The sequence below is a fragment of the Camelus bactrianus genome, chromosome 12 (genome assembly GCF_048773025.1).
Source record: "Camelus bactrianus isolate YW-2024 breed Bactrian camel chromosome 12, ASM4877302v1, whole genome shotgun sequence".
Lineage (NCBI taxonomy): Eukaryota > Metazoa > Chordata > Mammalia > Artiodactyla > Camelidae > Camelus > Camelus bactrianus.
Window position 1 is genome coordinate 67,265,734 of NC_133550.1, and position 18,738 is coordinate 67,284,471.

At 58.1% G+C, this 18,738-nt stretch overlaps 1 protein-coding gene across 2 annotated transcripts in view; it reads right to left on the reverse strand.

Moving 5' to 3' along the window:
* WNT7B (Wnt family member 7B) overlaps positions 1 to 1,240 on the reverse strand; it is a 52,566-nt gene extending 51,326 nt beyond the window's left edge. Inside the window, exon 1 of one of the 2 annotated variants that reach the window (XM_074375719.1) lies at positions 711 to 1,240. In XM_074375719.1, the coding sequence (XP_074231820.1) occupies positions 711 to 806 (96 nt within the window). In that variant the 5' untranslated portion in view covers positions 807 to 1,240. The remainder of the gene's footprint in view (positions 1 to 710) is intronic. The other variant, XM_074375721.1, reaches the window with a different exon arrangement.
* Positions 1,241 to 18,738: the final 17,498 nt, after the last annotated feature.

Here is an 18,738-nt window from a genome sequence, read left to right on the forward strand (position 1 = left end):
GCAGCGAGCAGCGAGCGCGGCCCGCCGGGCGCCCGCCCGCCCGCCGGGCCGCGCAAAGGGGGAGCGCGGCGAGAGGGGGCCGGGCCGAGGGCCCCGGGCGGGCGGGGGCGCGGGGCCCGGACGGAGCCCGAAGCAGCCCGGCCGGCCGCGCGGCCCATCCCGAGCCAGCCGGACGAGTTGTCAAGATAATTTCAACACGTCCGGGTGATGGATAGAGACGAAGGGCCATGGCGAGTGCCCAGGCCTGCGCGTTCGCTGCCCGGGTGCGCGCCCCCCGCCCCCGCCCCAGGCCCTCGGCCGCCCCAAGCCCCCCGCCCCCCGCCCCGGCGCGCCCTCCAGGCGGCGAGCGCTCGGCCCGGGCTCAGCGCCCAGCGCAGCCCGGGGGAGGGAAGGCGCGTCCCACCCCCGGGGCCTGGAGCCCAAACAGGTGAAAGTACGCGCCGGGCACGCTCGCCGCTACCCGCGAGCCTGACCGCCCGCGCGTCCTGCTCTCCCTCCTCCAGCCGTGGGCCGCGTGCCCCTGCGGAGTACCCGCGGCTCAAAGAGCTCAGCCGCGTCTCTGCCGGACCGGGACGAGGGTCCAACACACAGGCCAGTCCCGGATCCCAGAGATCCACCTATGTCCCCCTCCCGTCCCCATGTCCCCTGGAGGCGACTCCTGCCGGCTGCTCTGATCCCGGGCAGCGGCCTCTGCCCACGAGGCTACTCACCCGAGCTTCACGTAAAGAACGCCAAAGCAGAGAAACACGTAGAAAATCCACTTGCGAAAGTTTCTGTGCATGATCCAGGGAGGGGGTCTGCGCCATAGACAGCAGCGGCCGGAAGGGACGCGTGGGCCTAGCGGGGAACGGGCAGGAGAGGGGGGCTTCCGTGGACAGCTCTCAGCCAGCGTTGCGGCTCCGGCGGCCGGCGACGCGCGGGCACTCGGCGCGCGCTGCCACCATGGTGAGCCCTGGCCGCCGCCGCCGCCGCCGCCGCGTGCGCCTGGGGGAGTGACCTGGGCCCGGGGCCGCAACCTCGGAGCCGGGCTGAGTAACCGCGGGGCCCCACCAGCGCTGGCGGGGGCCGAGGCGCGAGCGCGGCGGGCGCGCGGGCACTGCCTCCACTGGGCGCAGCCGCCTGGGGCCGTGCGCGCCTCGCCGAGCGCTGCAGCGGCCAATGTGTCCGCACTTGTCGGACTCCCCAGGTGACTCGCGGCCCCGGCAAGCGAGCTGCGAGCGAGCGAGCGCGCCCCAGGTAGGAGGATCCGCCTCCCGCCCGCCCTCCTCGCTCGCCGCACGCTCTCTCTCCCTCGCTCCCGGGCTCTCCCCTCCCTTTTCTCCTCCCTCCCCCGTGACACACAAACGCATCTATCCCCCGGGACCCCCCTCCCCAGGCCAACTCCCTTCCGTTCGCCTCCCTTGGACTGGGAGGAGGGAGGGAGTTGGGTTCTTGTGGGAGGGGGCGCCGGGGAGGGGGTGGCACGGAAGAGACACCTGCGGAGTGGTCGGCCGCTCCTCTGCGCCCTCGAGGGCGAGGGTGGGGAGCCGGGGAATGGCCGATTCAGGCTGTGGTAGCCACTCGGCTTCCAGTTTCTAGTGAGGGAGTGAGAGACCATCCACCCCCATCGCTGTTCTGGGCATGCTTCCCCTCCTCACATGGGGTCCCCCAGGGCCACACTCTTAGCCCAGGCATCGCTGCCAACCCCACAGACCTCGATCGGAGCCCTCCTCCAGCTCCTACGGTCACTCCCACCTGTCAGTACCGCTGCGCTTACTCAGAGTAAGGACAGGGCAGGGACAGACAGACAGTCCTGGCCAGATGCAGGGGGATGGCTTGGATGACCTCCTACAGAAGCCATTTGGCTAAGCACCATGGTGGAGACAGATAGGAGGATGTTGAGGGAGATTCCTTGGCTCTGTGGAAGGCTTCCACCCCAGGGGTTCCCTGCCGACTCTCTCCCACCAACCCTGGTCCCCCTCAGTCTGCGCCCTCTCCTCCGCAGTACTCGGCTCAGTATTCATCTTGAGTGCCCAGAGCGCGAGGTCAGAACCACCGCAGTGCCTCACACACCGGAGTGGTCTGATTTAGCACCGTCCCAGGTGAGTGGGCCCCTGGGCCCGCAGACTGCTGTGCTGAAGCCCTGTCCTGAGAAGGCAGGACGGTGACCTTATGCCTAACCGCGGTCCTGGCCAGGCTCCTGTCCTGCTCCACGGTTTACAGTCCTGGACGCCTTCGAGGGTGCCACTTCTGGGCGAGCGGACAGAACTGTGAAGCGCTTAGTCCCCAGGACCCAAGACTTGCTGGGGTGGGATTATGAGTGATCGAGATGTGGGGAGGGGTGTTGCTTCCAGCTGCCCTTGGTCCCACCTAGCCAGCCTGGGCGGGACTTTAACTCAGAGCCCACATCCCCCTGCCCCCAACACCCCCCGAGTCCCTCTCGACCCTCTGCTCCTTATCCCCTCTTAATCCTTCCAAATCCCCTGAACCTTTGCCACGACCCCAGCGCGGGCCATTCCTCGGCCCCTTGATCAGAGGCGGGGCCGGTGCAGCTGTGCAGAGCAGGCGGATCGAGTTCCCAGGTGAAAAGGACGTTAGAGATAATCACAGGCAGGGAAACTGAGGCATAGGAAGAAGTTAAATGACAAGAGCAGCCTCACCCCTGAGTGTCCCCTGCGTCCCAGTGCCCCAGATGTCACCCCATTTCAGCCAACGGGAAGCTGAGCCCTGGAAACCGCAGGGTCAGGCCAAGCCCTCGCAGCCGGTGGTTGGAGCGGGGCCGGCTGGAGGGGTGGGAACCGCTGGAGGAGCTGGGGCACGCGGGCCGATGCTGCCACCCGGCGGCGACACCGCGGACGCCAGGCTGCGAGCTTGCGGAGACCAGGGTAGGAGGGTGTCGAGGGCCTCTGGGCCACGCAGGGCCTGGGACTGCGAGGCGGACAGGTGCCCCACCCTGGCACAGATTCTGAGGGCCACCTCGCTCCCTCACCGCCACCAGCCTCAGTCTCCACCTCCAATAATGGGGCGAATCCTCGGGAGCTGTAGAGTGTGGCGGGACTTAATAATGATCCCAGATGTGGCTCTCTCCTCCCGGCACCAGGCCCTCGGCGACGGCCCCAGGCCTCCGATCTCGCAGACCCCGACCTCCCACCCCCCAATCCGCTCCGGGGCCCGAGGTTGGATTGGCTCCGGAACCAGACAGGCGAGGTGGGAGAGAGAGTGGAGAGGGTTATGACCAGCGGATGGGACTCCTAGGTTAGTTTACTCACTCAGGCTTCCCCTCTGTGCCTCAGTTTCCCCGGGAGAACGGGATATAGAGCCGCTCCTCTCCGGACACTTTGGGACAACGGCGCGGCGTCGTGCTGCCCCCTGCCGGCCGCGGGAGGGAGGTGGCGCCGGGGAGAAAGGTTGGCCAAGCAGGAGGAGATACTGCTGGGCCAGGTGTGAGCACCACCCGCGTGACATCCAGCGAGTCTCTCCCCGACGGGGTCCGGTTTTTTGTCGGCATCTCCAAGAGAGTCCCTGAATGGCTCCAAGCTGGGGGAAATCTGGGTGGGAAGAGCTCTATGAATCCCCTCCCCTGTGTGTGTGCACAGGCAGCTGCCTGGGGCAGCAGGCCTGAGGTTCCTACCCAGCCTGGGTTCCCAGGGCTAATTCCAGGGCTCTGAGGTCTGCTGACAGCTACCCGCCCCCCTCATTAGGCCCCTCCTCCCAAATGGGATTGCAGCTCCAGTCATCCTGAGCAGGCTGGTGGCCGGTGTCTGGCTTCTAAGGCTCTTCTATCTGTCTGGGGTGGGAGAACGACTGGGTAGGAGGAAGTCGAGGGGGTACTTTTGCTGGGAATGGGGTTCTGGTACTCAGTGAATATGGAGACTTGCCAATGCCCAGGGGCAGAAGTCTCCAGAGTCAGGGTGCCCTGGGGATGCCAGAGGGGTCTTCAGCTACCTTTGGGCTCAGTGGGGCCCAATGGCCTCCACCACTTCTTCCCTGTGTGACCTCAGACAAAGCTTTCAAGCTCTGCAGCCTGTGTTTCCTCATTACTACATGGGGACAACAGCACATACACTCCGTGGGGTTCTGACCCTTGAATGAGTTAATCCGTGTGAAGGTGCTTGCTTGGACAGTGTCTAGCACATGGAGGAGGGAGCACTCAGTCAGTGCAGGCTCAGCCTGGTATCTTCTGGCCCCTGCCTGCCCCTCAACCTCATCACTCACACAAGCACCTTTGTTCTCCTCTCTCTTCTCTTTCCTTCTGTTATTTGAACACAGCAAGTTAGTTCTGCCCCAGGGCCTTTGCACATACTGTCCCCTTCTGGCACATTGTTCTTCCCCTGCTTCTATGTGGCTTCAGCATAAATGTCCCACATCAGAGGGGCCTTCACATTCCTCTCCCCAAACATACTCACTGGTATTCTCTGTCATAACACTGTTGCTCCTTTTGTGACACTAAGAACAATATGTCATTATTTTTTTCCTGGGTACTACCAGCCTATAAGCCCCATGGGGGCCATCTCCATATCTGTGTTTGTTTCTACTCTATCCCCAAGATTCAAGATAGAACCTGGCATATAGAAGGGGCCCAATAAGCAAGTATGGAATGAATGACTTTCCAGGAGCCAGATACAGTGCTGCAGTGTCTGCAGTGTTGCAAGCCACGGAGGGCAGAGACCTGACATCAACTCCTTTGAACCCTGAGTTTGAGCTCAGCCACCATCCCCAGCATCGACCACAGCCCACTCCTGCTGCCTTTCTCCTGCCTCTTTCTTGCATCCTGTGACTGGCTTCACTAAGTGTTTCCTGAGCCCCAGCAACTCTTACTGAGGTTACACTGAAGGTGTCTTGCACCTTGTCTAGATAAGCAGCAAGTGCTCATCTATTGAACCTCGCACAGCCTTGTGAAATGATGCCACTAGACTCACAGCACAGATGAGGAAACTGAGGTACGGAAGGAAGTGCTTGACCAAAGTCACACGGTTGGTGGAGCTGGGATTCGAACTCAGGCCCATCAGGCCCAGAGCTCTACACATCTCAGCATCTCGGGAGGCAGGGCCTGTGGCTCATGGAGTGAAGGATACAGGGCTGGCCATCCATGACCAGCTGTGGGAGCTCCAGTTCAGCGGAGGGGAACGCTGAGTGTGGTGAGAGGCTGGAGGAAGGAGGCCATGAGGAAGGGGCTGGTGACACCGGGAAAATCCCAGGGAAAGTGAGATTCATGATGAGGGCCTGGAAAAGAAGGGATGCGTGGCAGGCAGAATCCCTGATGGCCCCTCGAGATGCCTGCTCTAATCCCAGAGACCATGAATAGGGTGAGATATGGTGCCCGTGATTACATGACATGGCAAAAGAAGTGATGAGTTTATTAACCTATTGACTTTGAGCTCAGCAAAAGAGGATTGTCCCAGGGGGTCTGTCCTAATCATACAAGCCCTTTAAAGGCAGAGAATTTTCTCCAGCTTTCGGCCAAAGGGGCAGACAGAGAGATTTGAAGCACAAGGAGAACTGGAGGCACCATTGCTGACTTTGAAGATGGAGGGAAACTCGTGGTGAGGAATTCACGTGGCCTCTAAGGGCTGAGAACTCCTAGAACTGGGGAAAGAATAGAGATGCCCTGCCCACTGGAGGAAGGCCCCTCGGGCTGAAGGAAGTGAAGAGGAAAGGGGGTGTGACCTTCAGGGTCTGGGCCAGGATGGAAGAGGGAGTGGGAAAGGGCAAGAGGTTGGCACTGGGAGGACCCTTGGGCCAGTCCTTGGAGAGTTACACAGACATGACCCATCACGTGGAAGTTCAGCTGGTGCCTGAGGATAACCACCATCCAGGAAGACGCCACACACTTGCCCAGGTGGATGGGGTCCCCAGCATGAGAGTACTTTCAGTTCTAAAACCAGAGAGTCCCTGGCAAACTGGGCCAGGTTGGTGGGCCTAGCTGTAGCAGCTCTTTTTTCTTGTTACTGTGGAGGAAGAACTTTCTATCAGCAGCTGCCAGGACATAAACCATGTATTTTCTAGTGAGAGGATGTCGGCCTGGACCCAGGACTTTTTACTTCCCATCCAAATTTCCCTGTGCAAACTTCTCCTCCCTCTTTTCAAAGACCCAGAACATTCAGAAGCCCCTCAGGACAGAGGGTGGAGCCAGTGATGGACAGTGAGTATGAAGAGGAAAGCCCTCATATCAGGGCTTGGGTGAGAGAAGATAGTGGGGAAAATAGCCTCCGTTGTATTTCATGCCACAACGTGAAGGCAATCAAAGCTGTACTCAGAGGCAGATGCATTGCTTTCATCACTAAAAGAAAAGATGAAAATAAGTGAACCAAGTATTGAAATTAAGAATTTGTTTTGTTTTGGGGGTGGGTAATTAGGTTTATTTTTTTAATGGAGGTACTGGGGATTGAACCCAGAACTTTATGCATGCTAAGCATGCACTCTATCACTGAGCTATGCCCTCCTCCAAGGTTAAGAATTTTTATAAGTAATGTATTAGTCCAAGATTTGGCAAACTTTTCTGAAAAGGGTCAGATAGTAAATATTTTAGGCTTTGCTGGGCCACATGCAGTCTCAATCACATAGTCATCTTTGCTGTATTAATTTTTTTTACAACTCTTTAAAAATATGAAATCCATTCTTAGCCTGGGAATTTGGCCCCTAGCCATAGTTTGCTGACCCCTGTATTAGTCAGGACTTTTTCTATTGCAAATGACAGAAGCCAAACTGTAAGCAATAAAAAAGTTAAATTACTGATTCACATAACTGAAGAGTCCATGGGCAGTATGGCTTCAGGTATAGCTGGATCCAGGACTCAGATAAAATTGCCAGTGATTTCTGTCTTTCCTTCTGTCAATTCTGCTTACCTGGAAGTTAGTCTCATTCCCAGGCAGACCCTCTGCATGCAGCGGCCCCTCACAGCGCCGGGCTTCTGCCTTGCCATTTGACAACCACAGAAGAAGAAAGCTTCTCTTTCCCAGGTTCCAACGAAGTTCCAAGATTGACGGTCATGGCCTTTGACTGGTCTGGCTTGGGCCGCATGCCTGTCCTTCAGCCAGTCACTGTGGCTGGGCAGGGAAGCACTGGCCTGGGTCACATGGGATTTTGGAGCTCAGCTTGGGGTCATTCCTATCCAGATTGCATAGACTGAGGACGGGCAGCAATGGGTCCATGAAAATGGAAGAGGGAGTGAATGCTGGGTGGGAAAACTAACCAGTGTCCACTGCACACTTGAAGTTCTGTGTTTAACAAACGCTTATACAGCACAGCCACTGTTCATTCATTCGTTTACTCCTCATTGCAGCCTGTGAAGGAGGTTTTGTTATCACCCCACGTACAGATGAGGAAACTGAAGCACAGAGAGGCTAAGGGCCCTGCTCAGGGACCTGAGGGTGATCCAACTGGAAACTTACTATAGTATGTTCCGTCGGTCAAAGAAGAAAGGCCATAGGCTCACCTCCAAGGATGCCAAAACGGCATTGAGAAAAACTGAAGACTCCTTCCTAATGTGAAAAAACAAACATATAACAAACAAGCTCTTAGAAAACTTGGGGAAGGGACAGATTGGGAGTTTGAAATTTGTAGACACTGACAGGCATATGCAGAATAGATAAACAAGATTATACTGTACAGCACAGGGAAATATATACAAGATCTTGTGGTAGCTCACAGCGAAAAAGAATGTGACAATGAATATATGTATGTTCACGTATAACTGAAAAATTGTGCTCTACACTGGAAATTGACACAACATTGTAAACTGACTATAACTCAATAAAAAAATGTTTAAAAATTTTTTTAAATAAAAATAAATTTAAAAAAATAGAAAACTCGGACTCTGTCTCCTGGCTCACTTTTCCGAGGCCAGCCTCTGCAGCCGTTCACTTTCTGGGCCCTTGACATGTGCCCCTAATGCCACTCAGCCTGGAGTCCAGGCAATTGTCTGTGGTCCACAATTTGGTCCTGTCTCTGTGCCTCTTCCATGCTGTTCAGTGCTGCTCTCCATCTGGAACTCCTTTCCATCTTCTTTCCACTACTATTTACAGCCCGGCTCCAAACTGACCTCCTGAGCTCTTAGGCTGGGTCAAGACTCAAAGGGCACTGAAAGCCGGACCAAGACCTTGGACCTTATCCTAGGCAAACACCAAACACTATGCGCTCCTGAGTAAGCCGGGACTTCTCAGTGGCAGCACCTTGGACATTTGGGGCTGGACCACTCCCTGGGCTGGGGGATGCTGCGCTGTGCACCATAGGATGCGCAACAGCATCCTTGGCCCCCACCCATTAGCAGCTTGTAGCTCTGCTCCCCCAAGCTGTGACAACCCAGTGTTTCCAGACTTTCTGATGAGCAGCAGTGGTCTAAGCTGTAAGGTGTGGGCTTTTGGGCATGGAGGATGCGGGTTCTGCCCACCCTACTGCTTGGACACGCCCAGGATGTGGCCAAGTCAGCCTGGCTCAAGCTAGCTCACAGGCACATCTGACCTCCCTCTTGGCAGAAGCACAAAGTCCAAATAAGCAATGTCCTTTCAAGCCGGGGACGCAGCACCTGCACTCCCTCTGCCCACATCCCACTGACGCTGGCCAGTCTCCGGCCTCGCTCAGCTGCAAGGGGCTGGGGACCCTGGTTGTGGGCTGGGCTGCTGACTGCAACCAGCTTCCACTTTACAGAACAGGTGGGCACACAGACCCAGACGGGGGTGGTAGGGGGGAACGTGGATTCTGGAGGACAACTGGCAGCCCCTCACTTCCCTTTAGACTCTGGTCCCCACCCCGGTCCCCTCTGTACCCACTGCCTGACATCCTCCCACGCTGCTCATCACATTCCTACGGGCCTCTCTAGGCCTTTGATTTCACTGCTCCTGGTCTGAGGGTACAGCCCTCGCTCCTTAGTTTAGGACAGACCTTGTACCCAGAGTCAGATCGTGCACAGCCAGTCATCCGCTGGTGATGAACCACTGCATGAACCACTCAGATCACATGCAGCCCTTCAGGCGGATCACTCCTCTGGTCTTCATGCTGTTCCCTCTTCTTCAAAAGTTCCTCCCCGCTCCACCAGCTCTGATTTGCTCTGACTGCCTGTTATAGCAAAACTCAAAACCACAGTGCTTAAACAAGACAAACGTGCATTTGTTTTTCCCATAAAAGAAGTCTAGATGTAGGCAAACTCAGGCTGGTATAAAGGCCATGTGTGTCATCAGGGACTCAGGGTCCTGCCAGCTCACTGCTCTGCCTTCCTGAGCAAGTGTTCCTTCACCTCAGGCTCCCAGATGGCTGCTACAGGTCTGCCATCACATCTGCTTTCCAGGCCACTAGGTGGAAAAAGAGCCAAAGAAGGGCATGCCTCTCCCCACTCCTGGATACTCCCACTTATTGCTCCTTGGCCAGAACATGGTCACATGGTCATGCCTAGTTACAAGGGAGGCAGCAGATGTCATTTTTCAGCCGAGCAGCCCTAGGCCCAGGTAAAACTGGAGCCCTGTCACTGAGACAGACAGGGAGATGGATACTGGAGCACACCATCACTGACTTCCCTCCGCCCCGCAATCTACTCCCATGTCCCCATCCTGGATCCACTCAGCCTTGTGGGCACCTGATTGTCCAGACCTCCTCCCTCAGGGCTCCACTGGGCCCCAGCCTGCAGCCTGGTCCAGACAGTCTGTGCTGGAGGAATAAAGGAGCAGGTGGACGCCCCCACCGCCCCAGCCCAGCCAGCCCTGCTCATGAGAAGAGTGTTGAGCCAGACCCACTCAGGGCTGATCTGGGCAAAGCCGCTGCCATGGGGCCGGGAGGCGAGGAGAGGCCTCATTGTCTCCTGCAAACGCTTCCATTTCTCCCCATCTCACTCTGCCCTGCGCTGAACGTCATGCATTTTTCATGCCCTTAAGCCAAGTGTATTCTTTAGAAAACAGGGCTGAGTCGCCGCTTTCCCAGCCTCTCAGGGAGTGACTGGCCAGTCATTTAGGGGAGGGGGAGGCTCATTTCTGAGCCAGGGACTCATCCTTAAGAAGCTGGATTAACTGTCCGAAACGTAATTGCATCTGTAGCCGTAATCCTATTTGCCAGGCTGATCTCCTAAAAGCCATGGGGTGTTTATTCTTCATCTCAGGCAACAGGGCCAATCACTGACCCACTGATGCCTGGGAACCTGCATCCTTACCCCCACACCCCATGTGACTGGCGAGCAACAAAGACTTTGACTCGTAATCAAAGTATTCAGTTGGAGCCCCTTACTTTAAAGGAGGGAAGACTGAGAGTCAGGGAGGGAAAGGACTGTTAGGGCCCCTCAGGGGCCAAGCAAGGATCGGAACCTAGTGTACTGCCCCTGGGCCCAGACCTCTGAGCTCTCATGGCAGCGGGTGCCCAGGGCTGCCCAGGGCTGCTTGCACAGCCCCCGGTCCTGCAGCTGCAGCTAGCAGATCTAGCATCCAGCCCTTGGACTGGGGTCCCCTGCCCAGCCATACGGCCTTCCGTGCAGGGCCCCTGGGAGGTGGGCACAGTGACCCAGCCTCAACAGAGGCCCCTCATCGTGGCCTGAGATGCACACAGGCCACCAGAGGGCAGCACCCAGAGTGTCGGGCGGTCTCCAGTCCTGGCCTAGAAAGTGCCTTGGTATCTCCGCAGCTCTGGGGCTCGGTTCGCCCAGCTGTGAAATGGGAGGTTGGCCAGCACTGATGCCCTCTGACCCCTCATCACTGGTGGTGTCCCCAGAATGGTGAATGAATGAAAGACTGAGTGAATGAACAAAGGAAAGAGATGATGGGCCCACCTCAGTCTGCCAAACCCTGCTTCCCTCCTCGGCGCCTGTCCCCCTGCACCCCGCTCGCCTCCGCTCCAGGGTTAACCAAGGAAATGCACGCACCACAGGCCGTTTCAGAGCTGGGTGCCTTAGGGACCCTGGAAGCTCCCAGCCACAGAGCTGGCTTGGACTCGGCCCCTTCAGCACTCCTGTGGGACGTGGGCGGCCGTTCCTCCCCAAGGCGCCTCACTCAGAGGGGCACTGGGAGAGGGAGGTCGCAGGGAGCCTTTAGGAGACACAGGGTGTGCAGCGCCCAGCACAGTGAGGGTGGGCAGGTGCCGGGAGGGGCCCCTCCCGGCCGGCTCCTAGGTTCAGGGTAGCCCCTCCCGGCTGGCTCCTAGGTTCAGGGTGAACACGCGGAAGGTGGGGGAGGACAGGGGCAGGACCTGGAGATGGAGACTGCGCGCCAGGCTCTGACTCTGAGCCTCAGTTCCCCACCCATCACACGCTCTCCAGCTGCCTCCTTAGTGGTCACCCCTAGCAGAGCCTGGCACATGCTAAATGCCCCAGCAACTGAGAGGCGTCTTGCCTTTGAAGGGCAGTGATGGCAAACATGAGGGCATTTCCAGGGTGCTCGGAACATGGAAATCATTCTGCTGCATGACCCCTCCTCTTTCGAGGAACTGTGCCAGAGAGAGGGGTTGGGTGGCCCGGGGGTGGCAGACCTGCCCATACACTCCTCCCCCAAGTGGGCAGCTGGGATCCCAGTGGAGGGACAGGGTGGATCCAGGCCAGGGCCCAGGACAGAGCCCTGCCTCTGGGAAAGGGGGTCCTGCTGGAATTAACCACCTCCCCACCCTCACCCCTACCCCTACCCCTTCCCCAACGAGACCACGGGGAACGCAGCTCCTGAATCCCACTGCATCTCACTTCACGCAATTTCCATGCGTCTTGAGCCATCCCTTAGCGCCCCAAGTGCCCCACCCTCCCTGCCTGGTGGGCAGTGGACATAAACGAGCCAAGGTGGCTGGGCTCTGGGAACCATGTTCAGCCTCCTTCCTCCTCCTCTCTGCACACCTCCGCACCTTCTCTTGTGCTGGTCCCTGAAGGTTGTTTCTTGGACTTTCTTCCTGGCTCATCCTTCAGGGCTTGGCAATGGCTGCCCTCCTCCAGGAAGCCTTCCCTGAACACCCCTGTCTGGTGCAGACCTCCTTGGAGCTCCCAGAGTCCTAGTCACTCACTTTTTGTTTTTTGTAGCATCTCCACTGGAGGGCAGAATCACCTGATTTCTTCCTGGGGGCTGGGGTTTTTACATTCTCCCCCAAACTGGAGACAACAATGGGGAAAATTTAACTGATTTCCTAGCCAGGGGTCTGAATGTGGTCTCTCAGAGACAGGCGGGGAGGAAATCAAACTTGACCAAAGATTATAAAGTACTAAAAGCTCACAGGGGGTGCTGGGTGGGCTTGTAACTGAATTATACTGGATCTTCCATCCTGCCCCCGGAGGACAGCTGGGGCCCCATGGCTGCTGGGTTATTAAAGCAAATGTATTCCTGCCATGGTTTGGTCGACTGGGTCCGCCTAGCAGATGCAGCTTTCTCTGGCCAAGGAAATGAGCTTTTCTGGTCGAACTTTTAAGAGCCCAGAGAAATGAGTTCAAACTTTATGAGGCCCTGAAGCTTCCGTGTCCCTGGGACCTGTGGCCCAGGATGAACGCGTGTGAGAAGACCAGAGGTGGGGGCAAGATCTGAAGGCCCACTGTTCCATCCCCGCAGGGAGACTATGGGCAAGTTTCCAGCCTCTCTGGGCACAGCATCCTCACTCATTTGGGACAGAGGCTCGTTCGCGGGCTGGTGACAACAGAAGGGGGACCCCCAATTGTGTTTGGTAGGCAGGCCAGGCTGTCCAGGGCCCTGGGGTCCAGAAAGAAATCAGGTGGTTCTGCCCTACAGGGAAGATGCCACAGAAACTGACCTAGGGTCGTGGGAGCCTAGGGCCTCAGGAGCCCCAAGGAAGCCTGCAACAGGCAGGGGTGTTCAGGGAAGGCTTCCTGGAGGAGGGCAGCCATTACCGAGCTCTGAAGGATGAGCCAGGGAGACAGTCCAAGACACAACCTTCCTGGCAAGGGACTAGCGTGAGTGAGGGCACAGAGGTGTACAAGAACGAGCCTGCTTGCAGAACATGGAGGCAGTGGCCTTGGCTCCAGCCTAGGGCTGGCTGAGGGGCTTTCTTTCAGAAGCTATAAAATGGGGTGACAATGCCTGCCTGCCCCCAACAGACCCTGCAGCCACCTCCCTGAGTTTCCTAGGAGCACAGTCCCTGCACCCTACCTCTTCAAACCCACTTGCACTGAACCCCCAGCCCCAGCTCCCATTGCCCTCTCCGGCCACACAGACCATCCTCAGTGACCCCTCACACTCTGTTTTAAGCATATTGCCTAGATCTCCCTCCTCTAAACCTTCTTCACCGGAAGACTCCTGAAATACCTCTTCAGCCCAGTGAAGGGGTTGCCACCTCCTCCAGGGAGCCCTCCTGGTTGTCCCAGGTAGCCTTAAATAACCGCTCCCTTTGATCCCCACGGCCCTTTGGCCCTCCCATGTTGAGATGGATCCCTCTGTGCTCTCTCTGTCCCTCCAGGAGAAGCCTCTGGGCAGATTTGGGACTGAGGATTTGTCTGCATTCCGCCTTAACCCCCTGCACCCCAAGTCCAGCGTGATGCCTGCGGTATGTGTGGGAGAGACATAAGCATGACTACATGACCAGGGAGACACTGGGCTGCCCCGTGATGACCACTGAGGAGGCTTTTCTGGCAAGTGTGGTGATGAGGCTGGTGATGGTGGTGGAGGTGATGGTATTTTGGAGAATGAAAAGAAGGAAAATCCCTTCTCCACCCACTGGGTCCAGTTTTGAACCTGGATTTGCCCTTCCATGGGACAGCCCTTGGACAAGAGCTGCCCACTTCAGCCCCATTTTTCCATGGAAGTAACCGGGCAGGGGGGTGTCGTGGGGCTACTAGGTGACCCAGTTACTCTCTGCAACGTTCTGCACCCAGTTCTGGTGCGAGGGCTTCTTCCTCTCACCGAGCAGCTCTCAGGCACCAGCTGGGTGTCCTACAATCCAGCTTAGTTCTGACGCTCTTCCCAGAGTTGGTGGCAGACCCACCTTTCAGGGGCCAGTTGCACATCCAGGTTGTCACCGGCGCTTCTGACCTCCTGGCTATAGGTTGGAGGAGGTTCCTTGGGTTGGATTAATTTGCTAGAGCGGCTCCGAGAACGCAGAGAAACATTTTATTGACTGGATTGCCAGGTAACTGTAAAAGGATAAAACTCAGGAACACCCAGCTGGGCGAGAAGCCCAGGGAAGGTATGGGGAAGGGGGCGGAGCTCCCATGCCCGCTCCAGGCTCCCCTCTCCCAGCACCGCCACGTGTTCATCAACCTAGAAGTTCTCTGAACCCCGTCCATTTGCGGGTTTTACGGAGGCTTTCTTACTGTGGCAGGATTGATTAAATTATTAGCCTTTGGCGGTTGATTCTACTTCCTGGAGGTCGGGGGGTCAGGGGTGGGGCTGAAAATTCAAACCCTTTAAATTTGATTGGTTCTTCTGATGACCAGCCCCTATTCTTAGGTACTTTCCAAAAGTCACCTCATCATTAACATAACAAAAGACACATTGATCACTCTCTGCACTTAGGAAATTCCAAATGTTTTGAAAGCTCTGTGCCAGAGATGCGGACGGGACAAAGACCAAACATATATTTCTTATTATAAATCTCCATATCACACCTCCCCAGCTCCACCCGTCAGTCCTGGGCTCCCAGGGGTGCTCCGTGTGGTGCACGGAAGGGTCTTTCTCTCCCCAGTGGGTGGAGTCGGGGTCAGGGTTGAGTGATTGCAGCTGGGTTGGGCGGGGGGAGGTGGGGAGGTGGGGAGGCCTGGCGCCTGTGTGACCCAAGGTGACCTAGCTCTGGCTGGAAGGATGGTCCTGGCCTGGGGGCAGAGACAAGTGGGAAAAAGTGGGTCCCAAGGGTGAGAGGCCTGGTGACACCTACCTCCCTGGCCTAAGAGTCCCACTTGCAGCGTGGGGACAGTAACACCACTCACTCCTGAGAAACAAGAGGTCTCTGGCCCCCTCCCCTGCTTCCTGCCCTCATTCTCCAGGACTCACGTGGACAGGTCTTTGTCCCCAGGCAGCCCCTGGCCTCTAGCCCTTGACCTTGGGGGTCCTCCCAGTTCTGGGTTCCTCCTGAGTCCCCGACAACTCCCAGTGCGCCCACCAGAGGGCGCTCTGTGGCTGGGAAAGGAGATGGCCGCGGGACAGACAGGAGGAGGGCCGTGACCTCTGCAGGGCGTTGAGGAGGAGGACGTGCTCAGGGTCTGGGGAGCACTTGGCTACACCACCCACCCTGCGGGGAGGTGGAGGCTGGGACAGGGGCGGGGCGTGGTGGGGAAAGGATTTGAATGTAGGGTTGCTGTGGGGCTAAGGGGCTACGTAAGGTCTCAGAACTGCCCTCCTGGGGACCGAGGTCCCCGCAGGGGATGCAGCAGGGGCCAGAGTGGCCGGGGCGGCTGGGTAAGCGTGGCACAGATGGGTCACGTTGGGTGCGTCCATTCATCATTGGTGGGCATCTTCTGGCCGTTGTGACAGCTTCTGTGGACGTGGGTGTGCAGGGATCTGGGGAGGCCCTGCGCTCAGTTCCCTGGGACGCACCCAGCACTGGGATTGCAGGGCCACAGACGATGCTTAGTTTTCTGAGGAACCACCATGCAGTTGCCCACGGCACCGTTTACACCTCCCCCGCCGCCCACAGCATGCACCGGGGCTCCTCTCCCCTCTGTTTTATTATTATTACTCTTATTTTAGACTCCTTGTGGTGTGCAGGGCTATCTTCTGGTGCTTCATGACTTTTTATGGCTGAACATTACCCTGTGCTCTTCCCTCAGGAGCTCAGGGTCGGGGAGACACCCTAAAGCCAACCCACACTCCCACTGTCAAGGGCAACCACAGGGGGGGCGAACTGGGGAGAAATCGGTACTTCCAGGAAGCTTCCAGAGGGCATGAAGTACCAGGGGAGCTGACCAGCACAGCAGGTGTGCAGTCTAATGTGCTCCAGGCTGGGGGCCACCCAGGCAGTGGTGTCCCCCACACGTAGACACACACAGACACACACACGCACAGCACACACCTTACACATACCACACACACAGACAGACAGATACACATCCCGCACGCACCACATGCATGCACACGCGCGCACACACACACACACCCTCACTCTCTGAGTACAGGGACTGACCATCATCACAGCTCACTCCCTCAGCCGTATGTCAACAAACAAAGATTGCTTTGAGCCCTACTATGTACGGGTTTTGTGCTAAAAGTTTTTGTGGATACAGAAATTAGCAAAAATTTAATATCTTCCCCTTGGGAAAAAAATGGAGCCAAGTCTGGCAGGAGCGACAAGACCCAATTGGAGCTGAACACCAAGCTGTTCTCAGTGCTGGGAAGTCCTCGGACACCAGAGAACATGGCAGGCAGATCCCGGAGGGCTTCCTGAGGCAGCACCTGGGAGTCTGAGGGGTTAGGGTCAGGGTTAGAGTCAGAGCAAATTCTGAGGGGCAAGGACCTGGGAAGGGCATAGGACATGTGAGACCCTGGGTATGACACTTGGGCCAAAAGGAGGCCGTGTGGCTAGGAGCCTGAGTGAGTGCCGAGGGCTGTGGGGACAGTGGCCAGCAGGCAGGGCAGTCTGGGAAGGAGGAAGGACAGGAGGTTCTGCCCACTGAGCAGGGCTGGGTAGGGGCCGGCAGCTCTACTCTGGAGACTTCTGCTCCTGGCTCCTCCCATCCCGCTCAGCGGGGCGGCCTCCTGGTACACAGGCTTGTGGTTGGGCCATTGTCCTGTCTCCAGCGACGGCCCTGGGGTCACAGAGGAAGGGGATCATTACTGACTTTGACCCCAACTGGTCACTGGAGTACCCAGACCCCAGCTGCCAGGACCCCCACCCAAGCCTTTGGGCCGTGTAGAGAGCAAGGGGGAGGGGTCAATGGTGAGGAACAGAGGGCCAGGGTCTCAGGCTGCCTTACCAGAGAGCCTGTCTCCTTGGCCCAGGCTAGGACACAGCTGGGCTCCTGCAGTGGCCCTGCCCTCCTGGGGACATTTCCAGGGCTGGGAGACTGACCAGCAGATGAGCACGCTGGGGTGTGGTGTGTGCATTCACAAAGGTGCACTGGCAGGTGGGCCAGGGCTGGGAGCCCACGAGAGATGAGCCTGAGGGAAGGGGGTGCCTGGAGAGGGTGAGCAGGGGGGCAGGGGAGGAGTGATTGGGGAGCAGTTACACAGTCCCACTGGATACGGGTCCGAGTCTGTGTTGGGGGTGGGGCTGGGAAAAGTGGGGCAGAGGGCACAGGAACAGAGCATCCGACAGGAGGGAGAGCCACGTGGGCCGAGGGAAGCCATCGCAGCTGAGACCAGGGGAAGCGACCTTGAAGGGGCTTGGAGGAGAGCATGGCAGGCCAGTGCAAAGGCCCCAGGGTAGAAGGAAGCTCAGCAGAGCCCAAGGGCAGGGGCTGCAGAAGAGGCGCAGACAGACCTGAGGCTAAGATTTGTTGAAGACCCCCCTCCCCAGCCCCCAGGCCAGATCCTCAGGCCCCTGGTCATTTTCAGGCTGAAAGGAACCAGTTTGACTCAACTGGAGGCACCTCCTCTGGGAATCTGGCTCCCTAAATCACAGCGCCTGGCGGAGGGTTCACTCCAGGACACGCTGTCTGCTGAGTTCCGGCTTCCTGTGTGGCTGGGCTGGGGGGTGGGGGGGTCTGGCCCAAGGCCACCCCTCCCCCGCCAGCGCATTGTCTGCCCTGCGGCCGGAAGTGGCTCCTGCCCAAGGCAGGGGGAGCTGTGGGGACCATGAACCCAGCTCCACGGCTGAGCAGAGGCCACCCAGGCCCGCACTGCTCTCTGTGCTTAGGCCGCCGCTCCCTGGCCCGGACAGGGGGACTAGGGGAGGGCAACCCACCGGGTTCCCAGACCCAGGGCTGCCCCAACCTCAAATGAGGAGGCTGGACAGGGCAGGTGGGCCCCTCCCTCCAGCACAGCCACCCAGGCCGGGGCCCCTCCCTGTCCCACTGTGCACCCACCTCTCCCCACGACCATCTAGTGACCTAGTTGGGGTGGGGGGGGGTGAGGTGGTGACATCTCCTGCAGATGCTGGCCTCTCAGCCAGGACAGAGGGGAGAAAGCCAGAGAGGGACAAGCCAAGACCTGATTTACAAGTGAAATGACTCTGGAGCTGGCCCAGCCTCCGGCCCAAAGGAAGATGACCCAGCCCTTAGGTTCCCAGCAGGCAGCGCAGCCACCGAGGCTTCAGCTCCTGGCCCCAAGGGAGTCCGGACCTTAGACTCCAGCGCAGGGACCAGCGGGTGGGCCGGTGCAGAAATCAAACCTGGGAACCCATAGTGTCCCCTAGTTCCCATGGTGCCCGCCGTGGGCTGGGGCATGGTGGTTGAGACACCCAGCTGGACCCTACCCTCCTCCAGATCTCGGATCACAGAGCATTCCCCCCAACCCCAAGCATCCTTGAGGAAAGATGGCTACGTCCAGCAGGGGAAACAGAGTTCACTTCTTTGCTGCTGAGTTGGTATCTTGCACTCTGGCTCTGGCAGACCCATGATCTCTGTCAACAGGGTAAACTGAGTCAGCTCAGAGTCCTTCTCCAGTGGTGTCTGACTTCTACAGCATCACTGCCAGGGGTGCCCAGCCTCGGACACGCTCTGTGCAGGCAAGAAGCGTCCAGGGTCCTCCTTCCAGCCCGGTCCCCCTGGGTCACTTCACATCCTTCTTGGGACGTCTAGAAAAGTGGACCTGCTCTCGTGGCCACTCCAGGACCTGCGCCCACCCAGCCTTCACCAAAGCCACGACCAGCACATGGCTTCACCCACTGTGTTCCCAGGGCAGTGGTTGCAGGCCAGCCCTGCCCAGCCCTCAGAGCCCAGCTCTGCCCTGTCCTAAGGGTCCAAGACCCCTCTTAGGTCCAGCCCCGCCGGGA